Genomic DNA, 21,211 nt, shown 5'->3' with positions numbered 1-21,211 from the left:
TCTCTCTAAAGTAATCAATTGATTAAATAAAATAAAATAAAATAAAATAAAATAAAATAGGAAAGTCTTCAACATATTTAAATGCTGACAGAAGTCTCCAAAAGGTGATGATTGAAGGTGAGGTTACCAAAAACACATGGTTATTGAGGTATTAGTCCTGAATGAGAAGAAAAATAAGAAAGGATTGGCCATATTTTTAAGTCCAGAGATGAAAGAAAGGGAGTCCAAGGGCATTGAGACCTGGACAATAGGAACAAAACAGTCTGCTGGGGGAGGAGGGTTAGCGTGGGATGGCAAGCTGCCAGGGAAAGACTGGAGCGGGTCCTGAGGAGTTCTGAAACAGGCACTTCTTGGACTCAAGATGGGTGTGCAACAGCACAAATGCCCTACGGCAGGGCTGAACATGCCTCAGTCTTGCTGTGGCTTAGGTCCCAGTCTCCCCGGACCATTGATTCCGTTCCCCACCTCCCCAATCATGACTTTTTTCCTTCTGCTTTTCTCCCAGGTCAGGGAGCCCGAGCTGGAGCCAGGGCCCAAGCTGGACCTGATCCAAAACCTGAGATCAAGCTGGGCCCAGAGCCTGGCCCAGAGCTGGAGCCCTAGTCACAACTGGATCGCCCCTGTCATGCAGAAGGAGCCGGGCATTGCGCCTTCCTGCACTGGCATGCAGAGCTCCAGGCACCTCCCCCTGCTACCACTGCTGCTGCTGCTGCTGCTGGGAGCCAGAGTGTCAGGCGCCTGGGGTCAGGCCGGGAGCTTGGACCTACAGATTGATGAGGAGCAACCGGCAGGCACATTGATTGGGGACATCAGTGCAGGGCTTCCACCAGGCACAGCAGCACCTCCCATGTACTTCATCTCCGCCCAAGAGGGCAGCGGGGTGGGCACAGACCTGGCCATCGATGAACACAGTGGAGTGGTCCGTACAGCCCGTGTCTTGGATCGTGAGCGGCGAGATCGCTACCGATTCACCGCAGTGACTCCTGATGGTGCCACCGTAGAAGTTACTGTGCGAGTGGCTGACATCAATGACCATGCTCCAGCCTTCCCGCAGGCTCGGGCTGCCCTGCAGATACCTGAGCATACAGCTCTTGGCACCCGCTACCCGCTGGAGCCTGCTCGTGATGCAGATGCTGGCCGCCTAGGAACCCAGGGCTATGCACTATCTGGTGATGGGGCTGGAGAGACCTTCCAGCTGGAGACACGTCCTGGTCCAGATGGGGCCCCAGTGCCAGAACTGGTAGTTACTGGGGAGCTGGACCGAGAGAACCGCTCACATTATATGCTGCAACTGGAGGCCTATGATGGCGGTTCACCCCCGAGGAGGGCCCAGGCCCTGCTGGATGTGACACTGCTGGACATCAATGACCATGCCCCAGCTTTCAATCAGAGCCGCTATCACGCTGTGGTGTCTGAGAGCCTAGCCCCTGGCAGTCCCGTCTTGCAGGTGTATGCATCTGATGCCGATGCTGGTGCCAATGGGGCTGTGACTTATGAGATCAACCGGAGGCAGAGCGAGGGTGATGGACCCTTCTCCATTGACGCACACACAGGACTGCTGCGGCTGGAGCGGCCACTGGACTTTGAGCAACGGCGGGTCCATGAACTGGTGGTGCAGGCGCGGGATGGCGGGGCTCACCCTGAGCTGGGCTCAGCCTTTGTGACTGTGCACGTGCGAGATGCCAATGACAATCAGCCCTCCATGACTGTCATCTTCCTGAGTGCAGATGGCTCCCCACGAGTGTCTGAGGCTGCCCCACCTGGCCAGCTCGTTGCTCGCATCTCTGTGTCAGACCCAGATGATGGTGACTTTGCTCATGTCAATGTTTCCCTGGAGGGTGGAGAGGGCCATTTTGCCCTAAGCACTCAGGACAGTGTCATCTACCTGGTGTGCGTAGCTAGGCAGCTGGATCGGGAGGAGAGGGATGCCTATAACTTGCGGGTTACTGCCACAGACTCAGGCTCACCCCCACTGCGGGCCGAGGCTACCTTTGTGCTGCATGTCACTGATGTCAATGATAATGCGCCTACCTTTGACCGTCAGCTCTACCGACCTGAGCCCCTTCCTGAAGTTGCACTGCCTGGCAGCTTTGTGGTGCGTGTGACAGCCCGGGATCCTGATCAGGGCACTAATGGTCAGGTCACCTATAGCCTGGCCCCTGGAGCTCACACCCGCTGGTTCTCCATCGACCCCACATCAGGCATTATTACCACGGCTGCCTCGCTGGACTATGAATTGGAACCTCAGCCACAGCTGATCGTGGTGGCCACAGATGGGGGCTTGCCTCCTCTCGCCTCCTCCGCCACAGTCAGTGTGGCCCTGCAAGATGTGAATGATAATGAGCCCCAGTTCCAGAGGACTTTCTACAATGCCTCACTGCCTGAGGGCACCCAGCCTGGAACCTGTTTCCTGCAGGTGGGTAAGTCCCGCACACAGCGGGATGTTGCTGTGTGCAGGAATGGATGAAAGGGTCACAGGGGACCTCAGAACAGAAACCAAGCCTTGCAGGTGCATCTGTTTATGGTGACTTATGTCAGAGGGTTTGATCCTATCCTGTGAGCTCCAAAGTCTGTGCAGAGTGTGAGGGCTAACGACAAGATGAGAAAGCAGGGTTTGAGAGCTGGGCCAGGTGAGGCAGTTGAGAGAATTAAGATTGGATCAAGAGAAAAAGTGTCCTGTGGTGTCAAGAGGTGAGAGAAACTCTATCAAATCTCAAAGCTGTTCTGAAAGGCAGAGATGGAGATTCTGTACACCCATGTGTTTCCTGTTCCCCTAAGGGGATGCCAGTATTTATGGAGCCCTTGTCCAGTGCTGTGCTCAGCTGGAAGAAATCCCCATCCCTCTCCCTGGAGCTGAGCCTTGATGAGACATTTGGGCTCAGTCACAAGATAACAAGAAGTATTAATAAGATCCCAATATCCAGAGCAGGAAGGCCTCTCAGAGGAGGAGGTGAGAGCCCTGGACAGATTCTGGAAGCCATAGAGTGCTTGTGAGTCAGGCCTGGAGGAGACAGAGGGGGCATGAAACTAAAGAGGCAGGCCAAGGCCAGATTGCAGAAGTCCTTGGACACCAAGCCGTGAGGTAAGATTAGGACTTTACTTGGAAGGCAAAGGAGGTCACTGAACTTCTTTGAGCCAGAAGAGGGTGTGATCATATTGGTTTTTTTTTAAATATTTTTTTATTTGTTTTGAGAGAGAGAGAGAGATCAGGGAAGGAGAAGAGAGAGAGAGAGGGGGCGAGGGAGAGAGAGAGAGAGAATCCCAAACAGGGATTCCACACTATCAGTGCAGAGCCCGACAGGGGGCTTGAATCCATGTACCATGAGATCATGACCTGAGCTGAAACCAAGAGTCGATACTTAACTGACTGAGCCACACAGGCCCCATTGTTTTTGTTTTTTAAAGACTACTTTTTGGGAGCAATTTTAGATCCACAGCAAAACTGAGTTGAGAGCAAAGATTTCAAATATACTCTCTGTCCCCATTCATATAACCTCCCCGACCAGAGTGGTTCATTTGTTACAACTGATGAACGTACATTGACACATTATCACCCCAAATCCCCAAAAATGATTTACATTAGGGTTCACTCCTGGTGTTGTACACTGTATTTTTTTGGACAAATGTATAATGTATATGTGTATATAATGGACATATATAACAACATGCATTATGGTATTAATGCAGAGTAGTTTCACCACCCTAAAAATCCTCTTCATCCCTCCCTCCCTCCTTCCTTCCTACAGATTGTGTTTTTAGGGAGCTAACTTGCTTTAAGGGTGAAGGATGGATTAGATCAGTGTGTAGGTGACATATTCAAGAATTAACCCGCTATAAGCTTGGCACTGTGCTGGTCCCAAGGAAGAAAGAAAGAGCACGGTCTTGTTCCCAGGCAGGTCCCAGTCTAGATAGGGAGACACACTAGTAACTAGTGCTGTGTCAGATGGCATATGAGGTGCTGTGGAAGCCCAGAGGAAGGGGCCTTTGAAGAACCAGTGAGAGTTGGCCGAATGGATCATACAGAGTATGTGGCTGTGGATTCCAGGCCTACAGAGAGAGCCGCAGAACACTGTGACGTGTTCAGGTGACTGCATTGTTCAGGTTGGCCCCAACTATGCTGATAAGAGTTGCAGAGAGATGAGACAAAATAGTAGACAGGGACCAGATTGCAAGCTTTGACTTTGTTTTAAAAATCACAGGGGGCCAAAGAGGGGCTGTAAGCAAATCTGGTACGCCTTTTGAAACGATTGCTTTGGCTGCATCATGGAATATGGAGTATGCAAGAGAGGAAACAGGAGGTAGCAAGGCCTCTCAGGAGACTAGTGCTTGAAGTCTTTACATCTCAGAAGTCCACCAGACCCTTGCGCATCTTCTCAGGGCCTAGACTTCAGGCCAGTGCCTAGATCCAGCTGACGCCTTGCCTCTGGCCAGACTCTGGGTATTTGCCTGCCTGCTGCTATCCAGCTCCCACCCACTCTCCCATGTGTTTACTCTCCCTCTTGGCCTCGGACCAATGGGTGATGACTTCCAAACTTTTTCCTCCTCATTAGTGCCTGAAGCTAGAGGGTAACTCTCCAAGGGGTTTCCTGGAGTTTTTACTATTCATAACTATAGGGAGGTGGGAGTTAAAAATGATCACCGAGTGTTCATACCTGTTCATATCTGAATATTAAGACAAGAAGTCTTAATATTCAATTCACTCAATATACATTTATCAAATATCTACCATGTGCAAGTCATTGCATTAGGGACACAGAATACAGTCATGAATGAGTCATTCACCCTGCCCCCTGCTTCATGGAGTTTATAGTCTAGAGTGGAGATTCATGTGCAAAGAAGTAGTTGTACTGCAATAAGAAAACCTCCATGATGGGGTCTTATGTGAGGTAGACAGGCAGTATGAATGCATCCCAAAAGAGGTGAGCCTCAAGCTGAGACTTACAGGATGAGCAGCAGTTGGTGAGGAGACCAGACAGTGGGGAGTGTAGGGCGGTGGTCCAGGCACAAGTGACACACATGCACAGAGCAGTGGGAGAGCCTGACTTGTTCAGGGGCCTACAAGTGGCTCAGTGTCTCTGGAGGTTAAGGTTTGGGATGGGAGACTGGGAGGGAGACTGTGCAGGTAGGCCAGACAGTGAGGAGTCAAGCCAAGCCAAAGGGTTTGAGCACTTTTCTTTGGAGAACATTAAAGATTTTCAAGTGGAAGGGTAATATGATCATATTTGCTTTCTCAAAAGATGCTTTTGGTAGTCAGTATAGAACAGCGGTTCACAACTGGGCATGATTTTGCCCTCTGGAGGGGACATCAGGCTATGTCTACAGACATTTCATTCTGACACATGAATGTCACAAGTGGTGTGATGCTACTGACATCTAGCGCACAGAGGCCAGGGATGCTGTCAAACATCCTGTAATGCACAGGACAGCACACAACAAAGGATTATCTGATCCAAAATGCCAGTTGTGCCAAGGATGAGAAGTCCTGGTGTAGAAGATGGATTGGAGGCTCAGGCACCTATGAGAAGGGAATCACAATAGTCCAGGGGAGAGATGGCTCAGGCCTAAATCAGGACAGTGATAATGGTGATGGAGAGGATTAGACAAATAGGAGAGATAATGAGGATTTACTTAGTCCCTAGTTGATTGATATACCGGGAGAGAAAAAGGGAAGAACAGATTTCTGGCTTGAGCAACTGCCTGGATGGAAGAGTCATTAGAGAGGGGTTGGAATGATCATGAGTTTAGTTTTAGACACATTGGATTTAAGGTGCCACTTGGGACATCCAAGTGGAGATATTGAGCAGGCATCGATGTGCAGGTTTGGAGCTCAGAAGAGTGGTCCAGGTCAAAGTGCAGATGATGGTCAAAGCCACAGAAATGGAAGAGAAGGTCCTGAGGGAGCATGTCGAGTGAGAAGGCCAGGGAGAGATCCCAGGGAGCAAATGTGTGAGAACAGTCAGGGAAAGGGGAGGCGGAGGAGTCTGTGGAGGGGGAGGCAGCAGAAGGAGAAGTGGGAGACACCTGGGAGGGAGGTCAGGGTGGGGTGGATGCAGTAAGTTTGTGGTCTGGTAGGAACTTCAGAAAATTCACAGATAAGGGTGTTTACTTCCTCCTTGAAGTAGTGCAATGGATGAGAGCTAAGGGCGGGTGGGGATTAAAGGAGAGCTAAGTGGGAGAGGGGACTGACCAAAGTTGGGCTGGGACGCAGGGCTGAGCGCCTGCTGAGAAGAGAAACTGCATTTGCAGTGGAGCCTCTGAGCTGGAGCTGCACAGGCTGGGAAATTCACTTCTGCCTTGGTCATTTCCAGTCAGTGGCCTGTATGCCTTTTGGGGTCACTTCCTGACAACTTCCCCTGACCACTATTTATTGCTTTCTTCCTGCAGGGAGTCAGAGGGCAAAGGTCTTTAACAGCTTCTGGAGATGATGCAGCAGCTGTGCTGCAGCCCGCCTGGATTGATGCAGGGGGATGTTTGTCTCCTGGGATATCTGGGCCCACAGCCACAGTAAAGAGTTAGAGCAGGAGCTGTTTTCCAGGGTTCAGCCATGGCAGGGTCTCTCCGGAGGGTAAACAGTGCCACAAATCACTTCTGTCAAGGGCCTGGGCAACAATCAGAAGTCCTTGGCTAGCCTCCTTTCTGAGGAGCATTTTCTGGCTACGAAAAGGGAACTCTCCAGCTTCCTCTTACAGCATACCGTGACCCTAAGACCCTTGTACACACAGAGAATACTTTGTCACAGGCTACAGCAGTCAACACCAGCTAACACACTGTTGGGGGTCTAATGTGCACCCAATGTATAAAACTTAGTTTGAAGGAGGTTTTTGTTGTAAGGGCAATCAGAATATCTGTTTGCTCATTCAACAAATATATATAGAGTACCTACTGTGTGCCTGGCCCTGTCCTAGGCTCAGAAGCTTTTGGAATGGTGTCTCCTGCTGCTCTGCTTCTGAAATGTTCAGAGGCTCCTGACATTGGTGTCCAATAGTTTACCTTTTCCTGAGCCAGTCTAGGAGATGCCCAAGAATTAACCAGGAAAGCCTTCCCCTACTTCTTGGTTTTGTGGAGCCTCCTGGACATAATGCCCTTGATGCCCCATGGACTTGCAATTCTCCCTCTCTCACTTCCAACAAGGTTGGCTTGAGAGGCAGTGGATGCCACAGGTGCGTGAGCCACATCCATAAATCCACAGAGCAGACCCCGATCCCTCCAGCGATTAGATTCCAGTATCAATCAAACCCTGCTCTGGAATGGCCAAACTCCAGAAAATGCAGGGCTAGAACATCAGTCCCAGTAGGTGCATCAGTCAGTTAGTTCTCTGCTCAGAGTGATTATGAGACTTGGTGATGGTTATTAACTCCCTGTGACCCACCTGGAATTTGCAGTCATAGCCCAAGCACTCTCCTTTGTCAGTGCAGTTTGACCTCATCATTTGCAGATTCTGCATTTGTGAATTTGCAGACTCTCTAAAATTTATTTCTAACCCCCAAAACAATACTTATGGAGCTTTTGCAGACATTTCTGGACATGTGCAGAATGATGAAAAATTCAAGTGGCCTGATGTGCACATTCCAAGCAATGCTCTGCCTTCATATTTCAGCTCATACTGTAAACAAGGGTCCTTTTTGTGGTCTATTTGGTGCCACATTTTTTGCATTTTTGTCCTCTTTGTTTGGTGATTTTGCTGTTTAAAATGGTCCCCAAGTGTAGTGCTGAAGTGCTGTCTGGTGTTCCTAAGCACAGGAGGGCTGTGATGTGCCTTATGAAGAAAATTAGTATGTTAGATAAGCTTCATTCAGATATGATTTATAGTGCCATTGGCCATGAATTCAGTGTTAATGAATCAACAATATATATTACATAGGTGTCTTTAAACAGAAACATGCATAAAACAAGGCTATGTATTGACGAGCTGACAAAAATGTTGTGATCAGAGGCTCACAGGAACCTAAACCAGGTGGTGAGGTTTGAGATGTAGTTGGGTTTTGGCCCATGTCCTATTAGTCCCCTGTATGTGTCCACCATCCAAAGACCCTGGCTCCCAGCTGGCCCAGGGCCTGCTTCTTCTAATTGCCACTTAACTCTGGCTCTTCTGGTCAACAAGATGGACATCACTCACCCCAGCCTCTCCCCAGGTGACAGCCACAGATGCAGACAGTGGCCCATTTGGCCTCCTCTCCTATTCCTTGGGTGCTGGACTTGGGGCCTCAGGGTCTCCCCCATTCCGCATTGATGCCCAGAGTGGTGATGTGTGCACGACCCGGATCCTAGACCGAGACCAGGGGCCCTCGAGCTTCGACTTCACAGTGACAGCTGTGGATGGGGTGAGTGGGCAGACCATGGGCAGTCTGGGTGTTGGAATAGGGCATTCACCAGAGCCAGACAAGGTCCACCTGACTTATGGCTGCATGTCTCCCTAGGGAGGCCTCAAGTCCATGGTATACGTGAAGGTGTTTGTGTCAGACGAGAATGACAACCCACCTCAGTTTTATCCACGGGAGTATGCTGCCAGTCTGAGTGCCCAGAGTACACCAGGCACAGCTGTGCTGAGGGTGCGTGCCCATGACCCTGATCAGGGGCCCCATGGGCGACTCTCCTACTACATCCTGGCTGGCAATAATCCCCCACTCTTTGCCTTGGACGAGCACTCAGGTGAGGATCCTCCCATTCCCAGGCCTTGCCCCCGGACCCCTCTCCCCACCTGCTTACATGAAGTATTGCCCCCTCTCCCATAACCTTTTTACTTCTATTCTGTTTCCTTATACGTCAGTGCTTCTATCCCTTCTCCCAGGGCTGTTGACAGTAGCCTGGCCCTTGGCCAGACGGGCCAACGCTGTGGTGCAGCTGGAGATTGGGGCCCAGGATGGAGGTGGCCTGCAGGCAGAGCCCAGTGCCCGAGTCAACATCAGCATTGTGCCTGGAACCCCTGTACCACCTGTATTTGAGCAACTACAGTATGTCTTTTCCGTGCCAGAGGATGTGGCGCCAGGCACCAGTGTCGGTGTAGTCCAGGCACGCAACCCACCAGGTATCATTTATCATTATACCCATTTGGTGCTGTACCCAGACACACCACCATAACCCATCTCAAAGTACCCTAGAGTATCACAGCACAGATAACACGCAGGTTACAACCCCAGCACCTCCCTGGACACAGTGCAGGCCCTCTGCTTCATCCCCAGGCACATGAATGTCCCAGTAGTTTGAAAGACACAGGTGTGGACAGTGCTTCTCCCTCCTTGGGATCAGAGTCTGGGCCCCAACTCGTTAGATGCGTCCCATCTCTTTCCTGACTCCTCTCTCCTCTCCTCAGGTCGCTTGGGGTCTGTGACCCTTGCCTTATCAGGTGGGGATCCCCGAGGACTCTTCTCTTTAGATGGGGCCTCGGGGCTGTTACAAACACTTCGCCCTCTGGACCGGGAGCTGCTGGGACCGGTGCTGGAGCTGGAGGTGCGGGCAGGCAGTGGAGTGCCCCCAGCTTTTTCAATGGCTCGGGTGCGTGTGCTGCTGGATGATGTGAATGACAACTCCCCTGCCTTCCCTGCACCTGAAGACACAGTGTTGCTGCCACCAAGCACTGCCCCAGGGACCCCCATCTATACACTTCGGGCTCTGGACCCTGATGCAGGTGTTAACGGTCGAGTCACCTTTACCCTGCTAGCTGGGGGTGGTGGGGCCTTCACTGTGGACCCCACGACAGGCCATGTACGGCTTATGAGACCTCTGGGGCCTCCAGGGGGGCCAGCGCATGAGCTGGAGCTGGAGGCCCGGGATGGAGGCTCCCCACCCCGCACCAGCCACTTCCGACTACGGGTAGTGGTACAAGACTCGGCGACCCGTGGGCTGGCTCCTCATTTTGACAGCCCCATCTACCGTGTGGACCTGCCCTCAGGCACCACCCCTGGAACTCAGGTCCTGCAAGTGCAAGCTCAAGCACCAGATGGGGGCCCCATCACTTATCACCTTGCAGCAGATGGGCCAAGCAGCCCCTTTGGCCTGGAACCACAGAGTGGTTGGCTATGGGTGCGAGCAGCACTGGACCGTGAGGCCCAGGAGTTGTACACACTGAAGGTAATGGCAGTGTCTGGGTCCAAAGCTGAGTTGGGGCAGCAGACAGGCACAGCCACCGTGAGGGTCAGCATCCTCAACCAGAATGACCACAGTCCCCGCTTGTCTGAGGAGCCCACCTTCCTGGCTGTGGCTGAGAACCAGCCCCCAGGGACCAGCGTGGGCCGGGTCTTTGCCACTGACCGAGACTCAGGACCCAACGGACGTCTGACCTACAGCCTGCGACAGCTGTCAGAAGACAGCAAGGCCTTCCGCATCCACCCCCAGACTGGTGAGCACTGGGGCCCAAATTCTGAGATCTCATAGCCTCATCCTCAGACTGGTGAATACCCAGACAGAATTCCCAGACCCCTGCCAAGAGGACCAGGACTCAGCCTGGACTTTCACCCTGGCATTCCCTCCCACACTCCCTAAACCCCAGCTTCTCAGATGCAGGCCTCAGGCTGTGCCCATACATGACCCTTATCCTGCACTCCCAGGAGAAATGACCACACTCCAAACCCTGGACCGAGAGCGGCAGAGCAGCTACCAGCTCCTGGTGCAGGTGCAGGACGGGGGGAACCCACCCCGTAGTACCACAGGCACCGTGCACATCGCAGTGCTCGACCTCAACGACAATAGCCCTACCTTCCTGCAGGCTTCAGGGGCTGCTGGCGGCGGCCTCCCTATACAGGTATGTGAAGTGGCAGGACCCTGCCCTGAAGAAGTGTGAGAGGCAATGGGGTGGGGGGTCATCTCCCCACAGAGCTGTAGGTGTAGATCAGAGAGACTGGCTCTTGGAACAGGTGTGAGAGCAGAAAAGGGGCTCTGCCTGCATTCAGGTGAGGGGAACTTGACTCTGAGATGTCTCAGGTGAGGGAAACTTGACTCAAGAACACAAGGAAGGACACAGCTGTAGGTGAACTGTGTGTCCCCACAGGTACCAGATCGAGTGCCTCCAGGAACACTGGTGACGACTCTGCAGGCCAAAGATCCAGACGAGGGGGAGAATGGCACCATCCTGTACACACTAACTGGTATGATGGGGGAGACGTGGAGAGAAGGGAGTTGGTGGGTGATGGCATGACCTCCCCAGCTCTGGGACTCATGCCCTCACCCTTCGTATACCTGTCCCCAGGTCCTGGCTCAGAGCTCTTCTCTCTGCACCCTCACTTGGGGGAGCTGCTCACTGCTGCACCCCTGATCCGAGCAGAGCGGCCGCACTATGTGCTGACTTTGAGCGCTCACGACCAAGGCAGCCCCCCTAGGAGCTCCAGCCTCCAGCTGCTGGTGCAAGTAAGGCTGCTCTTCCTTAAATCTGTTTACTTCTCCTTGGCCACCACTATGAGCTCCCTCCAAGAGCCACGCTTTCATGGAGTCCTTGTGCCCTCTAGTCAGTCTACTCCTACTGCCCTACCAGCTACCCAGCAGGCCAGCCCAGACCCCTTTAACTTGGCTCCCCTCGATTCTGTCCTTCCTCCTCTGTCCACAACAGGTGCTTCCATCAGTTCGCTCGGCTGAGCCCCCACCGGATCCATCAGAGCCAGACCCAGCGGCTCCGGTGCCCGTCGTGCTGACGGTGACAGCAGCGGAGGGGATGCAGCCCGGATCCCTGTTGGGTTCCGTGGCGTCGCCAGAGCTGGCGGGGGTGGGCGCACTCACCTACACTCTGGTGGGCGGCGCCGACCCGGAGGGCACCTTCGCGCTGGACGCGGCCTCAGGGCGCTTGTACTTGGCCCGGCCCCTGGACTTTGAGGCAGGCCCGGCGTGGCGCGCTCTCACTGTGCGCGCTGAGGGCCCGGGAGGCGCGGGCGCGCGGCTGCTGCGCGTGCAGGTGCGCGTGCAGGACGAGAACGAGCACGCGCCAGCCTTTGCGCGCGACCCGCTGGCGCTGGCGCTGCCGGAGAACCCGGATCCTGGCGCGGCGCTGTACACCTTCCGCGCCTCGGACGCCGACGGCCCGGGCCCTAACAGCGATGTTCGCTACCGTCTGCTGCGCCAGGAGCCGCCCGTGCCTGCGCTGCGCTTGGACGCGCGCACCGGGGCGCTCAGCGCACCGCGAGGCTTGGACCGGGAGACCACACCTGCCCTGCTGCTGCTCGTGGAAGCCACCGACAGGCCCGCCAACGCCAGCCGCCGCCGCGCAGCGCGCGTTTCTGCGCGCGTCTTTGTCACGGATGAGAATGACAACGCGCCGGTGTTCGCCTCCCCTTCACGTGTGCGCATCCCCGAGGATCAGCCGCCCGGGCCCGTGGCGCTGCACGTGGTAGCGCGGGACCCGGACCTGGGCGAGGCCGCACGCGTGTCCTATCGCCTGGCAGCTGGTGGGGACGGCTACTTCCGGCTACATTCCAGCACCGGTGAGTTGGGCGCAGAGATTGGGACGAGGGAGGGTGCTGATTTGGAGGGAATGTTGAGGTTTGCTTCCAACCTGCCCTACCCGCTCACCTAGGAGCGCTGTCGGTGGTGCGGTCCCTGGACCGCGAACAGCGAGCTGAGCACGTACTGACGGTGGTGGCCTCCGACCACGGCTCCCCTCCGCGCTCAGCCACGCAGCTCCTGACTGTCAGTGTTGCTGACGTCAACGATGAGGCACCCGCTTTCCAGCAGCAAGAGTACAGCGTCCTCTTGCGTGAGAACAGCCCGCCTGGCACTTCTCTGCTCACTCTGCGGGCGACCGACCCAGACCTGGGTAAGACCTGAGGGGATGAGTGGAGAGAGGTACATCTGGAAGGAAAAGGTGTATTTACCCGCTGACCCCCCTCCTTGCTGCCCTTCTTCAGGGGCCAATGGGCAAGTGACTTACGGAGGCATCTCTGGTGAAAGCTTCTCCCTGGACCCAGAGACTGGAGTTCTCACAACTCTTCGGGCCCTGGACCGGGAAGAACAGGAGGAGATCAACTTAACAGGTACACACTGACAGGACCCCAAAAGCCTGAGGTGTTATAAACAGCCAGTGTTACATGGGTAGATGCTCCAAAGTACCTTCTAGAAGCTTCCACCTATTACAGCACAGCTTGTTATATTTTTGGATCATCTTGGGGCAGATTGCGAGGTGATCTGACTACTAGACTGTCCCCGTTGTCATCACACGAAGTCTCAAATACATAATGTCACAGCTGTGCTCTTTAGGATTCCCTCAGATTATACTGTGGCCATTTAACAGAGAAACCTATTGATTGTACCAGAGAGGTTAGGTGACTTGTGCAAGCTAACACAGCTTGGAAGTGGTAGAACTGGGACTTGAACCCACGTTTTTGATATCTCACTTAGTGCCTTTTCTGTCACACTACTACCCATCCAAGATACATCTTGCATGCACTAAGTTTGGGAGATTAGAAGGAAAAAAACATCTTCTGACTTGTATATTTATGTGTACATGTATATGTGTAGGCACCCATGTGCTTGCGGAGTGTGGAGAGATGGACATTTTCTGGCTCATATATACACCTGGTGAACATGTGTGAACAATGTGTGGTATGGGTTTCTCCATGGGATGGGAGCAGGCTAGATCTCATTGATTTTGCTTCCCCACAGTGTATGCCCGAGACAGGGGCTCGCCCCCACTCTTGACCCATGTCACAGTGCGGGTGGCCGTGGAGGATGAGAATGACCATGCCCCAACCTTTGGGAGTGCCCACCTCTCCCTGGAGGTGCCCGAGGGCCAGGACCCCCAGACCCTTACTGTGCTGCGGGCCTCTGACCCAGATGTGGGAGCCAACGGGCAGCTGCAGTACCGCATTCTGGGTGAGAACTGTCCCACACCCACACATCCAGCACCCACTTGCCCAGTTCTACTCCTTGTTGGCTTATGTCAGCCACAGTGTGTCTGGGTTTCCTTTTCCTTCTCTTTGTCTCCTACTTTTTCATTCATGTATATATGTGTTTCTGAGTGTCTCTTTCTATGCCTCTTCAGTTCTTTATCTCCCTTTGTGTCTCTGTCTTTATTTTCCTGTTTCTTTTTTTTTCTTGTCTCTGTAGAGCACTTGTTCTCAAAATTTTTCCTTTCAGTAACTCTTAATATTCTTAGTTTTTGAGAATTCTAAGCATTTTTGTTTGTGTGATATCAATATTTATTGATATAATAATGTGATACATTATTATACATATATATATGAATACATACATAAATACATATTTATAATAAACACATTACATAAATACTTTTTATACTAGACATTAAAGCTAAGAACCATTTTTTATTATTTTTTTAAAGTTTATTTATTTTGAGAGAGAGGGAGAGCGCACGCACAGGGGAGGGGCAGAGAGAGAAGGAGAGACAGAATCCCAAGCAGACTCTGCACTGTGAGCACAGAGGCTGATGCGGGGCTCAAACTCACTGTGAGATCATGACCTGAGCCAAAATCAAGAATCAGATGCTTACCTGACTGAGCCACCCAGGCACCCCATTTTTTGTTTTTTATTTTTTTTTTTGAGAAAAATTTTAAAATGTTACTGTAAAACAAGCCAGTGAAGTACTGCTTGCCATATTTCTGCATAAGTACAAAGAAGTATTAGAGGTTCAAATAATTTGCTGGACAGCAATGAGATTGCAAAGATTATAGCAGATGTAACTAAAGGTAAGCCAGCAAAAACCGAATTGAGTCTCTGAAAACACGTTTATGTTCTAAACTTTTTGCCTATACTCTAGAAGATGTAAGAATCATAAGCACACATTCCATTAACTATCCAAGTGATGTCATCACATGTCATGTAGTATTTGGATTCCACTGTACACTTGTGAAATACTAAGAATTTAAAAGGCATATAATGTCTTAGTATTGATATGAAACTAGTTTGATCTTATATATTCCCTGGAAGGAGTCTCCAAACACACTCTGAGAAGGGTTGCTTTAGCATATCTTCCTTTATCTTCTGTGGTTCTTTTCTCTGCCTTTCTCCCAGTTTCTCTCCCCACCACTCTGTCCTATTTGCTGTTGCCTGTAAATCACCCCCATTCCCATGGACTCACACGTTTATATGCACATGTACTTCTCTGCAGATGGGGACCCATCAGGAGCCTTCATCCTAGACCTAGCTTCCGGGGAATTTGGCACCATGAGGCCACTAGACCGAGAGGTGGAGCCAGCATTCCAGCTGCAGATAGAGGCCCGGGATGGAGGCCAGCCAGCTCTCAGTGCCACTCTACTTGTGACAGTGACCGTGCTGGATGCCAATGATCATGCTCCAGCCTTCCCTGTGCCTGCCTACTCTGTGGAGGTGCCTGAGGATGCACCTGCAGGGACCCTGTTGCTGCAGCTACAGGCTCATGACCCTGATGCTGGGGCCAATGGCCGTGTGACCTACTACCTGGGTACAGGTGCAGCAGGAGCCTTTCTGCTGGAGCCCAGCTCTGGGGAATTGCGCACAGCCACAGTTCTAGACAGAGAACAGTGTCCCAGCTATGCCTTTTCTGTGAGTGCAGTGGATGGTGCAGCAGCTGGGCCCCTGAGCACCACGGTACCTGTCACCATCACAGTCCGTGATGTCAATGACCACGCACCCACCTTCCCCACCAGTCCCCTAAGGCTGCGTCTGCCCCGCCCAGGCCCCAGCCTCAGCACCCCAACCCTGCCTCTGGCCACTCTGCGAGCTGAAGACCGTGACGCTGGTGCTAATGCCTCCATCCTATACCGGCTGGCAGGCACACCACCGCCTGGCACCACTGTGGACTCTTACACCGGTGAAATACGTGTGGCCCGCTCCCCTGTAGCCCTGGGTCCCCGGGATCGTGTCCTCTTCATCGTGGCCACCGACCTTGGCCGTCCAGCTCGCTCTGCCACTGGTGTGGTCATTGTTGGGCTGCAGGGGGAGTCTGAGCGTGGACCCCGCTTCCCTCGGGCTAGTAGTGAAGCCATGCTCCGTGAGAATGCACCCCCAGGTGGGTCCCCAATAATGTCTTCCAGCTTTGTATCCCTGGATGAGCTGGGGTTACTTACTAAAAATGTCTCCTAGTGGAGACATTAGTCTGGTGCTCACTGTCCAACCAATACCATCATCTCCGCAGGGACTCCCATTGTCTCCCCCAAGGCTGTCCATGCAGGGGGCTCAAATGGACCAATCACCTACAGCATTCTCAGTGGGAATGAGAGAGGGACTTTCTCCATCCAGCCTAGTACAGGTAAGGGGCAGGAGCAGGGGCTCTGTGAGGGAACAGGCTCCTGGGGAAGCTTCCTGGGCCTGAGAAAGCTCTGGTTGTGGAGGGGCTACCCTTGAGGAAGGGCCTCAGCGAGGCAGGCTCCAGGGCAAGCAAGAGCTATCCGTGATGCTTTCTGCCGCCCCCACAGGAGCCATCACAGTTCGCTCAGCAGAGGGGCTGGACTTCGAGGCAAGCCCACGACTGCGACTGGTCCTGCAAGCAGAGAGCGGGGGAGCCTTTGCCTTTTCTGTGCTGACCCTAACCCTGCAAGACACCAATGACAATGCTCCCCGCTTCCTGCGGCCCCACTATGTGGCCTTCCTGCCTGAGTCCAGGCCCTTGGAGGGACCCTTGCTGCAGGTGTGGGGTGTGATGGGAAGATGGGGGGCAGGGCTGGCCGGACTTGTCTGTGGCCAGCTCAGTGCCAGCAGCCTCCTCCTCCCACCAGGTGGAGGCAGATGACCTGGACCAAGGCCCCAGTGGACAGATCTCTTATAGTCTGGCCGCATCCCAGCCAGCACGGGGATTGTTCCATGTAGACCCAGCCACAGGCACTATTACTACCACAGCCATCCTGGACCGTGAGATATGGGCTGAAACACGGTAAAGGCTGGCTCTGTAGACTCCTGACACCCCATCCTGTGTCCATCCAGTTTCAAGCCCTGCCCTGTCCCCCCCCCCTCAACTCCTAGGCCACATCCTGAGTCCCCCAGACCTCTAGCCTGTCGGGTGTCCTCTTAGCCCTGCCCAAGGTTCTCCCTTATCCCCAGGCCCCACTCTTGTTTGTTCTCTGTGTCCAGACTGGTACTGATGGCCACAGACCGAGGAAGCCCAGCCCTGGTGGGCTCAGCTACCCTGACGGTGATGGTCATCGACACCAATGATAATCGCCCCACCATCCCCCAGCCCTGGGAGCTCCGAGTGTCAGAAGGTGAGGGCTGGGTAAAGTGAGAGGTACAAAGGGTGGTAGGGTGGCACTGTACCCTACCCTGGGGCTCCAGGGGTGTCTGGGACCATGCCAGACACACATGTCCTATGTATTACAGATACGCTCTTGGGCTCAGAGATTGCACAGGTAACAGGGAATGATGTGGACTCAGGACCCGTGCTGTGGTATGTGCTGAGCCCATCTGGACCCCAGGATCCCTTCAGCATAGGTCGCTATGGAGGCCGCCTCTCACTCACAGGCCCCCTGGACTTTGAGCAACGTGACCGCTACCACCTGCAACTGCTGGCACATGACGGGCCTCATGAGGGCCATGCTAACCTCACAGTGTTTGTGGAGGATGTCAATGACAATGCACCTGCCTTCTCGCAGAGCCTCTACCAGGTATTGATGTCCCCAGATGTCCCCACACCTGGGCCCAGTGTTGTTCACGTTGGAAGGAAGTGACACAGCTAGAAGTGTCTGAGCGGGGGGAGGGAGGGCTGGATCTTGGAACTGACCTGAGGATGGACCCCTGAGGATGGGAGGGTCCCGTCTCAAACCAGTCTTCCACGTCCTAGGAAATGTGTCTAGGTACTTCATCCTGTGCCCAGAAATGGAGGAAGGTGGGAAGTTTGAGTACTGAGTATGGGCTTCAAGCTGGCATGGATGCCCAGCAGGGCTCATGGGATCAGGCTCTAGAACATAGGCTGAGTGGACAGTAGGGCAGCTGGGAAGCTTGGCCATAAACACTTGTCTTCACCCCTCAGGTGACACTGCTTGAACACACACCCCCAGGCAGTGCCATTCTCTCCGTCTCTGCCACTGACCAGGATTCAGGTGCCAATGGTCACATTTCCTACCACCTGGCTTCCCCTGCTGAGGGCTTCAGTGTTGACCCCAACAATGGTACGTCCTTCCCAGGATCTGACCCCTTATCTTTGACTGTGATGGGCCATATTTTGACCTCATTCCTAGAATTTCTTGCCCAAATTCTTAACTCCTGGATCCCTGACCCAGAGAGAAAAATTTCCCCTCCTTAGTCTCTATTTTAAACCCTGTCTTGACTGCATGTCTAGAAGCCATTTCCTGAATCCTGGAAACCATTTCATAAACTCCCAGCGCAGGCTATTCCCTGGAGTCTGAGTTTCAAGGCCATTTCCTAGGCCCCAAAGGATCACCCCTCTGCTCACCTACAGTCTCTGCTGAATGCATATTTCTCTCCATTCCCTTCTCATCTCAGGGACCTTGTTCACAACAGTGGGAACAATGGCCTTGGGCCATGAGGGGCCAGGAGTGGTAGACGTGGTGCTGGAAGCACGAGATCATGGGATGCCAGGCCGGGCAGCACGAGCCACAGTGCATGTGCAGCTGCAGGACCAGAATGACCACACCCCTAGCTTCACATTGCCACACTACCGTGTGGCTGTGACTGAGGATCTGCCCCCTGGTTCCACCCTGCTCACCTTGGAGGCTACAGATGCCGATGGAAGCCGCGCCCATGCCACCGTGGACTATAGCATCGTCAGTGGCAACCGAGGCCGAGTTTTCCAGCTGGAACCCCGGCTGGCTGAGGCTGGTGAAGGTGGTGGACTAGGTCCCCGGGCATTGGGCTGCCTGGTGTTGCTTGAATCTCTAGACTTTGAAACCCTAACCCAGTACAACTTAACTGTGGCTGCAGCTGACCGGGGCCAGCCACCTCGCAGTTCAGCTGTTCCTGTCACTGTCACTGTGTTGGATGTCAATGACAACCCACCTGTCTTCACTCAAGCATCCTACCGCATGGCAGTTCCTGAGGACACACCCATTGGAGTTGAATTGCTGCATGTGGAGGCCTCTGATGCTGACCCGGGTCCTCATGGCCTTGTGCGTTTCACGCTCAGCTCAGGTGACCCTTCTGGGCTCTTTGAGCTGGATGAGAGTTCAGGTGCCTTGCGACTCGCCCACCCCTTGGACTGTGAGACCCAGTCTCGACATCAGCTTGTAGTGCAGGCTGCCGACCCTGCTGGGACACACTTCGCTCTGGCACCAGTGACTATCGAAGTCCAGGATGTGAATGACCATGGCCCAGTCTTCCCTTTGAGCTTGCTCAGCACCAGCCTGGCAGAGAACCAGCCTCCAGGCACTCTTGTGACCACTCTGCATGCGATTGATGGGGATGCTGGGGCTTTCGGAAGGCTCCGCTACAGCCTGTTGGAGGCCGGGCCAGGGCCTGAGGGCCGTGAAGCATTTGCACTGAACAGCTCAACAGGAGAGTTGAGGGCACGAGTGGCCTTCGACTATGAGCATACGGGAAGCTTCCAGCTGCTGGTGGGTGCTGCCGACGCCGGGAATCTCTCAGCCTCGGTCACTGTGTCAGTGCTGGTGACAGGGGAGGATGAGTATGACCCGGTATTCCTGGCTCCAGCTTTCCACTTCCAGGTGCCAGAAGGTGCCCGGCGTGGCTACAGCTTGGGTCATGTGCAGGCCACAGATGAGGATGGAGGTGCTGATGGCCTGGTGCTCTATTCCCTTGCCACCTCTTCCCCCTATTTTGGTATCAACCAGACTACAGGTGCTCTCTACCTTCGAGTGGACAGTCGGGCACCAGGCAGCGGGACAGGCACTTCTGGGAGTGGAGGCCGGACACGACGTGAGGCACCACGGGAGCTGAGGCTGGAGGTGGTGGCACGGGGGCCTCTGCCTGGTTCCCGGAGTGCCACAGTGCCTGTGACTGTGGATATCACCCATACTGCCCTGGGCCTGGCACCTGACCTCAACCTGCTGTTGGTGGGGGCTGTGGCGGCCTCCCTGGGAGTTGTGGTGGTGCTTGCTCTAGCAGCACTGGTCCTAGGGCTGGTGCGGGCCCGTAGCCGCAAGGCTGAGGCAGCACCCGGTCCAATGTCACAGGCAGCGCCCCTGGCCAGTGGCTCTCTGCAGAAGCTAGGCCGAGAGCCGCCCAGCCCCCCGCCCTCAGAGCACCTCTATCACCAGACTCTCCCCAGCTATGGTGGGCCAGGAGCTGGAGGACCCTACCCCCGTGGTGGCTCCCTGGACCCTTCACACTCAAGTGGTAGAGGCTCAGCAGAGGCTGCAGAGGATGACGAGATCCGCATGATCAATGAATTCCCACGTGTGGCCAGTGTGGCTTCTTCCTTGGCTGCCCGTGGCCCCGACTCAGGCATCCAGCAGGATGCAGACGGGCTGAGTGACACATCCTGTGAGCCACCTGCCCCTGATACCTGGTATAAGGGCCGCAAGGCAGGGCTGCTGCTGCCAGGTGCAGGAGCCACTCTGTACCGAGAAGAGGGCCCACCAGCCACTGCCACAGCCTTCCTGGGGGGCTGTGGCCTGAGCCCTGCACCCACTGGGGACTATGGCTTCCCAGCAGATGGCAAGCCATGTGTGGCAGGTGCACTGACGGCCATTGTGGCTGGTGAGGAGGAGCTCCGTGGCAGCTATAACTGGGACTACCTGCTGAGCTGGTGCCCTCAGTTCCAGCCGCTGGCCAGTGTCTTCACAGAGATTGCCCGGCTCAAGGATGAAGCTCGGCCATGTCCCCCGGCTCCCCGTATTGACCCACCACCCCTCATCACTGCTGTGGCCCACCCAGGAGCCAAGTCTGTGCCCCCTAAGCCAGCCAGCACGGCTGCAACCCGGGCCATCTTCCCACCAGCTTCTCACCGCTCCCCCATCAGCCACGAAGGTTCCCTATCCTCAGCTGCCATGTCCCCCAGCTTCTCTCCCTCACTGTCTCCTCTGGCTGCTCGCTCACCCGTTGTCTCACCATTTGGGGTGGCCCAGGGCCCCTCAGCCTCAGCACTCAGCCAAGAGTCTGGCCTGGAGCCACCTGATGACACGGAGCTGCACATCTAGCTGTGGCCCAGGCTGGGCCCCGACCTGGGATGCGCACAGTGTCCCCAATGCAGGCCCCATCTGAGCCTGCCCTGGGCAGCCTCGGACCATGATTGGCCACGGGGGAGGCCAGCTCCCCATCCTAAACTCCTCCAGTGGCAGCAGGTCCCACATCTCACCCTGGCCCCATCAGAGCACCAGTGCCACAGAGGCCCTGTTTGGCACTGACCCAGGGCCAGGTCCAGTGTGGGGAGAATTATGAAGGAGGC

At 54.4% G+C, this 21,211-nt stretch overlaps 1 protein-coding gene across 1 annotated transcript; it reads left to right on the top strand.

The window, feature by feature from the left end:
- Positions 1 to 625: 625 nt before the first annotated feature.
- On the top strand, positions 626 to 20,963 carry DCHS1 (dachsous cadherin-related 1). The gene is made up of 20 exons (XM_047072562.1): positions 626 to 2,416; positions 8,133 to 8,321; positions 8,418 to 8,649; positions 8,789 to 9,025; positions 9,311 to 10,336; positions 10,545 to 10,738; positions 10,985 to 11,081; positions 11,183 to 11,340; positions 11,540 to 12,404; positions 12,497 to 12,736; positions 12,828 to 12,953; positions 13,582 to 13,791; positions 15,047 to 15,925; positions 16,052 to 16,165; positions 16,332 to 16,543; positions 16,632 to 16,786; positions 16,984 to 17,114; positions 17,230 to 17,513; positions 17,879 to 18,017; positions 18,352 to 20,963. The coding sequence occupies exons 1-20, from the start codon at positions 626 to 628 to the stop codon at positions 20,961 to 20,963; spliced, it is 9,891 nt and encodes a 3,296-aa protein (XP_046928518.1).
- Positions 20,964 to 21,211: the final 248 nt, after the last annotated feature.

The sequence above is a fragment of the Lynx rufus genome, unplaced genomic scaffold (genome assembly GCF_022079265.1).
Source record: "Lynx rufus isolate CCGP_SWC_20201006 ecotype Redwood Valley unplaced genomic scaffold, mLynRuf1.p SCAF_9, whole genome shotgun sequence".
NCBI classification, from domain to species: domain Eukaryota; kingdom Metazoa; phylum Chordata; class Mammalia; order Carnivora; family Felidae; genus Lynx; species Lynx rufus.
This window is presented reverse-complemented; position numbering and strand designations above follow the sequence as displayed.